Genomic DNA, 13,308 nt, shown 5'->3' with positions numbered 1-13,308 from the left:
AGCTTTGAGGCACTAAAATTGCGACCGGCTCCTTTAATTCCCCGCGGCAGGCGGGGCGTGGCGCCAGGTGGCCTACAATGAATGCCCCTTCAAGCTGGCGGCGTCCTACCAAGCCTGTGGCTTTGTAAGAGCCCGGGCCACGTGACGGAGACAGGCGGCGCTCTTTCTCCGCGCAATCTCTATGGTATTCTTCTCAGCCCACCCGCCCCTAGGGAAGCGGCAGTCACGTGACAAGCTCCGGGTTTACGGCAGGTGTCCACGTGACCCTGGCCTGCAGTAGGGTGGCTGCGGTGAGGTACCTGCGCTCGTGAAGGGTGGGTGGTTAGGTCGTAGGCACCGCAACCTCCGGCGGACTTTCCCGAGCGGCCAGGCTCGGGAAAAACGAGCCGACTGAGGCATTCGTCGCTTAGTGCCGACGGCACGGGTCTGTTCTTTATGCCACCTCCGCCTTCCTCGTCCCCACCTCTTTTCGGGTGAAGTCCCCTTTGGGTTTCGAGACCTTGGGGCCTGAGGCCCAAACTCGAAACGAACCCCCCACCCATCCCTCTTTCCTTCTCATCCTCCATCTCTCCCTTTGCATCACCGAATCACTTAGCCGTTGAGCTGGCCAGCTCGGCGGTGCCTTGAGGCCAAGTTCGAGGCGGTAAAGGTAACGGTGGGGAAAGCAGCCCCCCAGTGGACAAAGGTGGAGGCAAGACTAGAGCAGGCCTAAGGGCCGCAGGCAAGGAGAATAGGTGGCTGAGGGGGTGAACAGGAAAAAAAAAAAAGAGAGTACTGCGGATTTAGAAGGGACTGGAAAGGACTTGTTGCACAATGGAAGAATCTGACTCTGAGAAAAAGATGGAGAAAGAGAATCTGGGGACGAGAATGGATCCTCCCATAGGGGAACCGGAAGGATCGCTTGGGTGGGTGAAGGGTATTAAGTCAAACCTGGAAGGGAGGGGGCAGGGGGGACGTTCTAACTGAAGAGAGTATTGTGAATTAGAATACCCCACCTATGATAAATTCTTTCGATTTACCAGTAAGGTTGCTTTTGGTGATTGGATAAACTAGTAAGAGGTCTGGTTGCTAACTGGGGAGAAACAATCCTTAGGACAGGCCTGATATCACTCCGGGGAGGGGCAAGTGTTCTAATTGAGGAGGCAGTTCTGAATTGCTTTGAATTGTCAATAAAGGAGATTTTATGTCATCATGTTGACGATAAGAAGACTAGGAAGAGGGTTGGCTTTTCCTGGGCAGAGATCAGTGACTCGAGAGTGCTTTGCCAGTTTATACCTGAATTTGAGAATTTATATACTTTGTGCCTGTGATGAGTGAAATATGACTTGGAAGGACAGCTGAAGGACTTAAGATTTTTAGAAATATGCTGACTTTGAAAAACAGGATATTCAAATATGACAATATTGTTTGATTTATTAAAGCATTTGTAAATATTGCTTTGATAAATTTTTTAAGGTGATAAAAAATTGAATCTTGAATTTTAATGGCTCATTTATATTCCTAAATAAATCTTCCTAGGAGCTATTTCCTGAGCACATAATTAGGGGAGAGGGAGCATAAACCCAGTTTTATAATTTAGGAAAATGAGGGCCTCTACCTAACTGAGGTCCCCCACACAGTTGTACTCAGCTGTTGTACTAAATGCTCTTTTGCACCTCTACGTTAATTCCAATTTCTAAGGCAACTGGATCATGGAAACTCTGTCTTTTGGTTTATATCTGCAGGTGGGTGCTACCAAATACAGCCATGAAGAAAAAGGTAAGACATGTTAGGTACATCAAAAACATGAAGGTAAAGGTAAGAAGTTACTGTTCAGGAAGCATATTTGTGGTCATATCTGCCATCTTTCCTTGACTGTTGTAGGAACCTTCTACATGTTCTCCCTGACTCTTGTCCCCTTCTTTGCTGTCAGATTTAATTTTTCTAATACAGAAATCTAAGTAAGTCATTCACATACTTAAGAACTTTTTGTAACTTCCTGAAGCCCATAGAATACAATCCAAAAGATTTCATCTCATAGAATGCCCTTTAAAAATCTATTCCTGACTAAACCATCAGCCATACCTTTGCACCCTATCATAGCCATGCAGAATCTGTTTTTCTCCAAGTTTACAAATTAATTTGCATTTTGTGCAAGCCATACACACACACTACACAGGCCTCTGCTTGCACATTTATGTTGAACCCAACTCAAATGTTATCGCTATTGGGTTTCATGTGAGTTCCCCAAATGGAATTGAACACTCCTTCCCTTGTGCTCTTATGGTACTGTGCCTCACCTTGGGGTTTAAGAAGAATCGATAAGGGCACAGTTCTAGAGTAAGTTTCTGAATCTTTTGGGCTTTCAGTTTCTCCATTTATAAAATGGTGATAATAAGGTTACCTGTCTCATAGAATTATTATGAAGTTTTTAAACAAGCAAATGCAGATAGAGCACTTAGATTAGTACTTAATACAGTTAGCCTTGATAAGTCTTTCATAAGCTATTAAAGTAAGATTTCTTAAACAACAAAAGCTCATAAAAAAGAATGAAATATTGCCATTTGCAGCAATATGGATGGACCTAGAGAATGTTATGCTTGGTCAAGTCAGAGAAAGACAAATGCTATATGATATCACTTATATATGGAATCCAAAAAATAATACACATGAATCTATATACACAATAGAAACAGACTCACAGACATAGAAAACAAACTAGTGGTTACAAAGGGGAGAGAGACAAATTAGAGGTATGAGAGTAACAGACACAAACTACTATACACAAAATACATAAGCAACAAACATTTACTGTATAGCACAGGCAATTATATCCAATATCTTGTAATAACCTATAATGGAATATAATCTGCAAAAAGAATGAATCACTGTGCTGTATACCTGAAACTAACACAATGTTGTAAATCAACTATACTTCAATTAACAAAAAAAAGAAATACACTGTATTTAGCCTTAACTTTATCTGATAAGTCAGTTATATAACTTCAGTTTGCTAAGGAAATGTTCTTGATGATCCGGTCTAAAGTTGCTATCAACAAGGATGCCTAAAAATACCAGAAATTTGTAAATGATAAAGAATAAAAGCAAAACGTTTCTCTAACAGCTTTAGACTATATCCTCAGTAACGTTTCCTTAGTGAGATAAAGTTATCTAGCTAAATAGATTAAGCCTGAGTGCAGTACCCTTTTATTAATACTCCCTATATTTGTAATTAGAAATTTTTATAAAATATCTTGGAATTGAAGATAGAACATGTATCCTCTCATTTGAAAATCAAGGTAATTGGAATTATATTTATAAATTTTGAGTTAGAAAAGACCCTTAAAAGTTACCTCACCAAAAAAAAAAAAAAGTTACCTCACCCAATTTCCCCCCTAGTGCAAGAATCTACAGCATCTTTGATAGGTGTTTTTCTGTCTTCGTTAAATGCTATCATTGACAAGAAGGTGTTTACCTTCACCCTTTCCATTGTTAAAAAATTGCTTGTTTTATATCTTTGTTTTGATAGCTTGCTCATTCTTTTGATGAACATATTTTGAGCATCTGTTATATGTTAGGCACTGAAAACTCAAAGGGGATTTTCCCTGCCATTCAGGCGCTCAGAGTCTTGTGAGAGACCAAAAAAACAAATTGGAAAACTGCAGTGCATTATGGTCTTAGCAGTGTCATAAGAGTGTCATGGGAAGACAGAGGTGAAATACATCTAAGACAGCCTAGGGCATTGGGATCAGAGAAGTTCTTGAGATGATGACTGAACCAAGACTTGAAGGGTAAGTGGAGCTTAGCTGAAGGAAGAAAAGGGAGTGGAAAGTTACTGGCAGAGAGTTCAGCATGAAAAAAAGACCTGGAGCAATCAAAGGGACTACAAGCAGTTCAGTTCAGTATGGCTGGACTCGACAAGTTCCAGGCTAGGAGCGTCAGAAGATGAGGGCAGAGGAGTAGATAAGCCAGATCAAGGAGGGTCTTATATGTAGTTTAAAGACTTGATCCTGTAGGCAATGGGACGCTCTTGAAAAGAAAAGAGTAATTAATGGAACAAAATCATGAAGGTAAGTAAAAGGGATGAAATTAAGGGCAGAGGTGGTCAGGTTGATCCTGAGGAGGAGAAAGAACTTTCAGTTATACTGAAATACCCTGCCAGATAGTTCAGTGCATAAAACATTACATTATGAGAGTTCCTCTCAAGTTGATATTTTGCTAACATAGTACTGAATGCATGATAGTATATATTAATAGCATAATAAATTCACTTTGATTCTATCACCAAGAGAATGTGTGACTCATGACAGGCAAGTGGCTGGGCTCTGGAATTCTCGGTACCTCTGCATTCACCACTGGTCAGAGAACTAGTCAGTTACAAGTATCCACTCTATGTTATTAGTACTGTCACTTCAGTGAAACATCAAGTGCAAGAGAGAAATAGATCCCTTTAGACTTGATTTGCTCTTGATCTCTGACTTCTTTCCTTTCTTTTTTCCCATTTTGTCCTTAGGTGCTGTTGATGGGTAAAAGTGGGTCTGGTAAGACCAGCATGAGGTCTATTATCTTTGCAAATTATATTGCAAGAGACACACGTCGCCTTGGTGCAACAAGTAAGATGTTTTATCTTATTGTAAAGTCAGGTGATCTTAATAATTCGCATAACACACTTGGTTGCAGTAACTTGGGGATGCAGAGATTGACAGATTTGTTTTTGAGCATGTTTCCTTTTTTTTCATTCCTTCTCAGAAGGATGTAACCTAATTCTGGTTACTACTGCTTGCTCTCTTGGGGAGGTTCTTTCCTTTCTAGGTTGGTTACCAAATGGGATAACCTTGTGCAACTTCGTTTTTATCCTGCTCTTTCTCAACAAGCATAGGGGTCCTTTTGTTTGTTCACTTTTTAGGAGGGGGAGGGTGTTTGTTTTTAACAGTTATTATATAAACAGAAATTAATTTATAGGCATTAACAAGCATAACATTAAAATCTAAGATTTTATAAAGCAGTAGTCCTAGTCTTCATTAAAAGGTAAATTGTTGGGTTTGGGAGGCTGTCAGAGGGAGGTTACCCAGATCTGTACTCTGCTACTTCTCTTCCTGGATACATATAGATGTTTTCTTTGGAGTTACAGCTTTGACTTGAGAAATGTTTCCTTGCCCTTTATGGTTTGAATGTTAAATCTGGTTTCTTAGTATAGGCTAGTTGGGCTGCCATGGCTGCCAGTTCAGTGGATCTATGCTCCTGGGAGACCCTTTCAGTCTTTAGGCTATAACGCCTTTTCATTTTGTAACACCTAAGGGTTTCTGGATTCTTCCTTGGTCCTTGGCCTCTAGGTGACGAAACCACTGCTCTACCTGGCTTTCAGATTTTCCTGATCTGGGTTGCTAGCATCTTGGACACTTTTAGGGACAAGCCACCCACTACTTCATAAGGTATCTCTGGTTTCAAGAACAACAAACATTTTTAAAACACCCTATGTTCCAGAACCTAGGATACAAAAGAGAAGGGAACCTCATTTCTGTTCTTAATGTGCTTGGAGTGTAGAATAGACTCATAATTAGGGAAGCTTTAATGATTAGAAAGTTATTTCTTAGAGCCCTGAATCTATTTCCATTTATTTTTGTTAGCTGGTACCCTTTCTGTTCTCTTGAGCCTATGCAAATATTTTAGTATGAGTAATGTCTCAATCTATCCTAGCCATTCCTTGCCTCCCAAATCTTATCTTCCTTAAGTTAAATATCTCCAGCTCCTTCATCTATTCCTCGTTTGACATCATTTTGAAGCATTTTTAAGGACTTGTTAGAATATGTCTATATTTTTTAGTGATGAGACTTAAATGAAGATGTGGTCTAATCAGAGCAGAGTAGGACTGTTACATCTCTTGTTCTATAGGCATCACACTACTGTTAGCACAGTCTAGCCCCTACTCTCCTGTGGAGCAGCCTTCATCATACTGAGTCATACTAAAAAAAAGAAAATTCCTTTTCACATATATTTTTATTAAAACAACATATCCTCCTTCTGATTCTTGTGAAGTTAATATTTTGAACCTAAGAATAAATGCTTATCTCTGTTAAATTATTCAGTTTTGATTGTTTTAGCCCATGAAAGGTTAACTTAATTCCAGAACAAGTTACTATCTCACTGGGCCTCAGTTTCCTTATCCATAGAAAAGGGGTTGGATCCTATTTTCATTTTAGCTACTTATTCTCTCATTTGATATGTTAGCTATCCTTCCTAGCTTTGTGCAGTTTGTACACTTGATAAGCATCTCATCTAGTTTTCATCTAAGTCATTTATCAAAAATTTTGGTCAGGACAGGGTCTTATGGCCTGTTGTGCCTCAAGAGACTTCCTTCTAGAAAGTACCTGTCCAAACTTCTCCCTGTTTTGTATTTTAATTTTTTTCTATTTTTCGAAGTTTAATATCTAGACCTAATAATCACATGGTTTCAGTAGATCAGAGGAAGCTAATGTTTATTGTATGGTGTTTTATTTACTTTAGTTCTCATATTAACTTCATTTTAATAGGTGAAGAAAGTATGACTTAGAAGTTAAGGTCACGCAACTCATAAGTGTTAGAGCTAGAATGTCAATCTATGCTCCTGCTTTATTCATTGTTCTACAGCCACAATTCCTGGCAGACTTCTTTCTGTTTATGTTTTAAATTCTGCACATTTCATTGATGTACTTTTTTCTAGTCCAATTAATATTTTTGTTTTTAGCTAATCAGCAGAGTGGATTGACTACCTAAGTCTGGTGAATAGTCTTAAAACCCAAATTTCAGAGCTAGTCAAGCTATTTAATAGTTTTGAAATAATCTAGCAGATTTGTTAAAAAGTTATGAACAGAATGTTGCAAATTATATGAACCCTGTACATGAAGCAGGCCATTTGTTTTAACAAGTGTTTTTCTGGAGCCTCCTGTGGATGGGACAAGGCTCTTGACCTTAAGAATATCTCGTGGATCTTTATCAATAATACTTTGTTAGCAAGTGCTGTATTTCTTAAAGGTGATAAAAGTATACTTCAAAATATTATGTTGGCCTGATGCTTTAGTGTATCACTAGCTAGTTTGTCATTGCTGAAGAAAGGTCTTGGTTCTACTTGCTAAACTTATAGACTAATTAAAAATACATATAGTGTATTGATTTTTACTTAACTATTTTTGTGAAGTTGCTGATTTTCTTTAAAAGTAGTGAAAGAGTACTTATTCTAAAATATTATATCACCTTGAAGGTTTTAGTGTTTCTCTAGTTTGTCATTGCTGAAAAAAGTCCAGGTTCATTTTGTTAAACTTAGAGTGTACTGTGTTTTGAAATTTGAAGTAAGGATGCAGAATGGTGGTATTCATTTATCAGGGGGCTGTTAAAATGTGTTTGTTGGAATAGTAAACTTGTCGATAAAAATGTGATTATGAAGTATTTTAGTCTCAAACACTGTTGACGGCTCCAAGATTTCCTGCCTTCTCAAAATTCTCTGATCCCTTGGCTTTTATTTAATGCTTTATTACCCTGGTTTTATTTCTTTATCTTTAACCATCCCTTCCTTTTAAAAAAATGAATATTTTCTTCTTTCTGCCCCATAAGTGTATGTGATTTCCCAAACCTCTGTTCTTGGTTCTTTTCAGTTGCTGTTGTGATAGCAGGACAGGAAGATTAGGAGAGCCAGAGGGCCCTATAGGAGACCTGAGACTAAAGAGGGAGGCTGAAATTGGGGGTTAGATCATAAAATGCCCTGTAAGCCAAGCCAGGTTGTTTAAACTGAGGGTAGAAGGCAACCCTTAGAGAGTTTCAAACAGAAAAGTAATATGGTCAGATTTCAATATTTTTAATTTTCAATTTTAATTAGAAAAGTAATACTTGTGAAAGATTCAAACATTGCAGAAGTGTAGAAAGTCTACTCTGTCCCTCATTCTCAGGCCTACTTCCTAGGGACAACCACCATTAGTAATTTGAGGTTATCCTTTTGGCCTTATGTTTTCTGGGTATATACAGTAATATATAGACAGAGACATGTTATTTTTTTTTTCTTTTTAAAGAAGAATGAAATAAAATCTGCACTGTGGAGAGATCATTATACCTGTAATATAGAGGATAGTTTGGAGGGAGGCAAGGGAAGAAACAGATTGACAGATTAGGGGACTGTTTTTAGTAGACCAGGTAAGAGATTATAGGGGCTTAACTTGGGTTAGGGTGGTAATAGTGGATGTGGTGAAAAGTAAATGGATTTGGGATATTTAAAAGGTAGAGTCAATATGACTTGCTGGTAGGTTTGGGGGGAATGATGGGGGAAAGACTGGACTCAAGGATGAAACTTAGTGTTTGGCTTAGGCATCTGGTTAAATTCACTGAGTTAAGGAGGACTGAAAGAGGAATAGATTTTGTGGGAAGAATGGGCAGATGATGAGTTATATTTGGATGCATTGAGTTTGGGATACTTGTGGTTTATGCAAGTAAAGATGTCCAGTATATGATTCAGAAAGGGAAGAGAGAAATCTGTATTATAGATACATGTTTATGGATTATCAGTATCCAAATGGTAAATAAGATGATATGAATTGATTAGCTTGCCTGGCGGAAAGAATACATAGAGAGAAGAGTAGGTGGCCAAAGATGGAATCCTGAATAACTCCAGCATTTAAGGGACAGAAAGAAGAATAGGAGCCTGTGAAAGAGGACCTGCCAGAGAGGTTATAGGTAATGCTCTCAGAGGCCAGGAGAAGAGAATTTTTTGAGAAGAGAGTAGTCAACAGTGTCATGCTGCAGATAGTAAGACAAGGACTAAAAAGTCCATTGGATTTGGTAATGGGGCCATTGGTCACTTGATGAGAGCAATTTCTATGATATGGGAGTAGAAACCAGATTTCTATCCCATGTGCTCCATATCTAAACAGTCGCTGAATCCTGTCACTTCTTTTATTATTGTCTTTCCCTTTCTCAGTAGCACTTCTTTCCATTTTTTTTTAGTACTAGACCGTTTACATAGTCTTCAAATTAATAGCAGTTTGAGCACCTACTCTCTCGTAGACTCTGTTGGAAATACAAAGACATGTAAGATATGATTCCTTTTCCAAGGAGGGGGAAGTAAAGGGGAAAAGGGAAGTAGTTTGAGCACCTACTACGTGCCAGGCACTTGATGTATAATAATTCCTGTAATCCTCACAGTAATGTGAGGTCAATAGTATGCCTCCCACCTTTTTTTTAACAGAAGAGGAAACTAATACTCAGAGGTTAAGTGACTTACCCAAGGTCACACAGAGAGGTAGAGCTGATATTTGAACTAAGAACTGTTTGACTCCAATGTCCATGTTTTTTTTAAGTAATGCTTTGCTGCTTATGATCTAGTTTATGAGAAGATACAATTGCACAAAAGTTAGATAGCAGTCAATTTAAGCAACAGCTGCAAGGTAGTCGTAGAAGAAACACCACTGTGTGATGTTTAACTGTTACATAAATTGTAAAGATGATAATTGCTAGACTTTGAGAAATTTCCAGGATAAGAATTTTCATTATTGTTCCTTGTGATTTTTAGTGCCTGGCAGAGAGTAGATGCTTAATAAATGTTTAAATGAATTCAGAGGGAGTGATGATGGTAAGTGGGGGTGGCCAGGTAGGGCTTTTAGAGGAGGTGGGATTTAAGCTGGGTCGTAGAAGATGAATCTAACTTTGGAAGAAAGGTGGGGAGGACTTTCTAGGCAGATGGACACAGTAGGCAAAGTAAAGGGTGGGGAGGGAGGTGTAAGGCAGAGGTCGCAAACAGGCAGCCCATATGCTGGATAAGGCCTGTAGATGTGTTTTGTTTGGCCTATGTAATGTTTTAGAAAAATTGGAATTAGTTATCAATATGTAAAAGTTTCCATAAAAAATCTGGATTTCCTACTACTATTGAAAAATTTAAAGATCTGGTAATCCTGAGCCCACGTTCCTGCATGGCAAATGAGCTAGAGCTGTGTAACTGCTACCCACTCCATCGTCCCCTTGGGTGGATATTTACTCTCCATACATGATCAACTTCACTCTTGTACGTTTACCGGCCTGGCTCCTATTAGCAAGTTTGCGACCCCTGATGTAAGGTATGTTGGAGGTTGGGGTGGTAGAGGGGTTTGGGAGGACTATGAATAAACCAAATTGGACTGGAGCGAAAGGCTTCGTTAATGTGAATCATTGGGGAACATAAAGGTATATTGGAAGCCAAATTCTGAAGGACCTTGAATGCCCCACGTGTAGGTATGGAGGAGCCATTGAAAGTTTTTTGAATGGGGAGTGACATGTTCAAAGTAGTGTTAAGAAGATGAATCTTGCAGTAGCCTATAGGATGAAGTAAAGTGAGTAAGGCTTCCTGGTGGGAGGTAATTATGGAGCTACTGTAGTTGTATAGGCTTGTGAAGGTAAGGGCCTTCCTTAATGTTAGTAGCAGGTTGTAAAACAAAGAGTGGAATTGAGAGAGATTGCAAAGGAATAGCAATGAATTGAATGTGGACAGAGGAGTCAAAAATGACCCCCTCAAAATGGGAAAATGGTAGGGTCATTAACCAAAATAGGAAATCAATAGAGGGAGCAAGTTTGGTTATGTTTTATGTTTGTTTTGTATTTGGTTTTTGTTGTCTTTTTTTAATTTTTAAATTTTTTGTGGAGGGTGTTTATGGGTCAGAAAAGAGCTATTAAATGGTATATGTCTCTGTCTTACATGTTGAAATTTTAACAGTATTATAATTGGAGATTGTTTCTGCTCTAAGCACTAAAACAACTAAAAAGTAAAACGACTTACGTGAGAGCCAGTTCTGTAGCTCAGGGTAGTTTAGGTGCCCACCTTGCCACTAAACCACACCACTAAGCTGAAAATCACCTTCTTGTTGTAGCTTTGAGCATTTCACTCCACTTTGGTCCTTCTAAATTCCATGGGTTAGCACGTTGCTTATTTTGAGGTTCATCTCGCATGCTACAATTACTAGATTTGTCATGTTTGTCTTCCAGTTGATGTAGAACATTCTCATGTTCGATTTCTGGGAAACCTGGTATTGAACCTGTGGGACTGTGGTGGGTAAGTACCATCTGCTTAATTCTTCATGAGGCAAATGTCAATAATCATGGCATGTAGTATAATCAGCACAGAGAATACATTAAAGTAACTATCATTTGTAATAGCTACATTAGATAGAAATTACTTCAGAATTGGCACTCGATTAAATAAAGATCTCTGACTTTCATGTCATTGTGAAAATGCCCTCTGTATGTGACATGTTTAAGCAGCACTCACACAAGCTGTATCTAGGTATCTGTAGTATGGGATCGAACATTCTTCTCTTTTTCTGGTGAAGAAATTAGGTTTCTATCTCAGGTGGCCTAACATCAGTCCTGAGCTCTTAGCCATCACGCCATACCGCCTCATTCTTTGTTATTTCAATAATTATCTCCAGGCAATCTAAGCACTGTTGATTGGACCTCAGTTCTCCAGCTGAGTTTCCCACTGTTGGAGGAATAGGAGACAGTTTTTCCTCTCATGTCCAGGACACTTCCAGAATATCCTATCATAAATACACATTCACTGTGCATGTGGTGCTCCCTTGCATCTCTGTACTGAAGCAGCAATATGTAGTGCACAGTGGTTAGGAGCCTAAGCTATGGAGTTAGATTGGGGTTTGTATCTCAGCTCTGTTAGCTGTGTTATCTTGGATAGATCATTTAAACTCTCCGAGCTACAGTTTCTTCATCTGTACAATAGGAATAATGATAGTACCAACTCATATGGTTGTTTTGATGATTAAGATTATATATATGTATATATATGTGTGTGTATATAATATATACATTATATATATATATATATATATATATATATATAATCTCAAGAGTACCTACAAAATAAATGAATGTTATGATTAGCTCCGTGTCTCCCAGCTCCTCGTATAGAGCCAGCCATAGAGTAGGTGCTCAATGAATATTTGTTGAAAGAATAACAAATAAGAAAATGACTTCCTTATTGCTAGCAGATGGATAACACCCTAGTAGCTTTCTCCACGTAAATCCTTCCTCAGTATCATTGCTTCCAATTCTGTAATCTGTGTCAAGAGATTAGTTCAAGTCCTTTGCTTTTAGGCACTAACGTTATTGTCATTTTTACAGATAAGGCACAGCTACTTAATACCAAAGTATAGGACTAGAAGCTAGGTTCATGATTTTTTTTAAAGGAACTGCTGTTTATTGAGAGCATGCTATATGCCAGGTTTCATGCTAGATTCTTTCCTGTAGGAAAGAAAATCTATAGATTTTCAGGATAGCCTTCAGAAATGTAGAAAATTAAATTCACCAGAAACCCCCACCCCAGTTCACTGATTATTCTGGTTTTCTAGAAATCTATTCAACATTCATTCAGCAAACATCTATTGATCACCTACCATGTACCACACAGTGAGCAAAGCATTGAAAGTTACACCATAGTAGATTAACATACACAGTATTTGGTGGCTATGACAAAAACCTTCAAAGTAAATATAATCTTTTTTCTTTCCTTTATTTATTTAGTTGTTTTATTTTTGTCTAGTTTTTAAGATTTAATTTTGGTTGAGGTAACATTGGTTTATAACATAAGTTTCATGTGTACAACATTATATTTCTACTTCTGTATATTTTACAGCATGCTCACAACCAAAAATTTAGTTTCTATCCATTCATCAGCATACAGTTGACCACCTTTACCCTTTCTTCCCTCCCCGCTGCCCCTTTCCCTCTGGTAACCACTACTCTGTTCTCTGTACCTATGGGTTTGTTTTGTTTTATTTTATTTATTGTTTGTTTTTTTTTTATATCATGGGTGAGATCATATGGTATTTGTCTTTGTCCATCTGACTTATTTCACTTAGCATAATACCCTCAAGATCCATCCATGTTGTTGCAAATGGCAAGTTTTCATTGTTTTTATGGCTGAGTAGTAGTACATTGTATATAGATACCACATCTTTTCTTTTTCCTAGTACAGTACTTTACTTCTTTAGAGCAGTTTTGGATTCACAACAAAATTGAAAAAAAAGTATAGATATTTCCCATTACCCCCTGTCTCCACACGTGCATAGCCTCTCCCATTATTAACATTCCCCATCAGAGTGATACATTTGTTACAAGTGATGAGCCTACATTGACACATGATTATTACCCAAAGTCTATAGTTTACATTAGGGTTCATTCTTGGTATTGCACATTCTATGTGTTTGGACAGATACGTAATGACATGAATCCACCATCATAGTATCATACACAGTAGTTTCACTGCCCTAAAAATCATATGTGCTCTGCCTATGCATCCCTCCCTCCACCCTAACTCCTGGCAACCAT

The 13,308-nt window shown here is 38.3% G+C and overlaps 1 protein-coding gene across 7 annotated transcripts in view; it reads left to right on the top strand.

Annotated features, from left to right (window-relative positions):
• Positions 1–231: 231 nt before the first annotated feature.
• LOC112396523 (ras-related GTP-binding protein B) overlaps positions 232–13,308 on the top strand; it is a 50,339-nt gene continuing 37,262 nt past the window's right edge. Inside the window, exons 1-5 of one of the 7 annotated variants that reach the window (XM_024740292.1) lie at positions 251–905; positions 1,725–1,758; positions 4,493–4,592; positions 8,947–9,030; positions 10,954–11,020. In XM_024740292.1, coding sequence (XP_024596060.1) covers positions 814–905; positions 1,725–1,758; positions 4,493–4,592; positions 8,947–9,030; positions 10,954–11,020 — 377 coding nt within the window. In that variant the 5' untranslated portion in view covers positions 251–813. Of the gene's footprint in view, positions 906–1,724; positions 1,759–4,492; positions 4,593–8,946; positions 9,031–10,953; positions 11,021–13,308 lie in introns of all 7 variants that reach the window. The other 6 variants (XM_024740295.1, XM_024740296.1, XR_003002588.1 and 3 more) reach the window with 6 other exon arrangements.

This window comes from Neophocaena asiaeorientalis, unplaced genomic scaffold, assembly GCF_003031525.2.
Source record: "Neophocaena asiaeorientalis asiaeorientalis breed wild unplaced genomic scaffold, Neophocaena_asiaeorientalis_V1.1 scaffold3, whole genome shotgun sequence".
Classification (NCBI taxonomy): domain Eukaryota; kingdom Metazoa; phylum Chordata; class Mammalia; order Artiodactyla; family Phocoenidae; genus Neophocaena; species Neophocaena asiaeorientalis.
The sequence above is the reverse complement of the archived record's forward strand: the minus strand, read 5'-3'. Positions and strand labels throughout refer to the sequence as shown.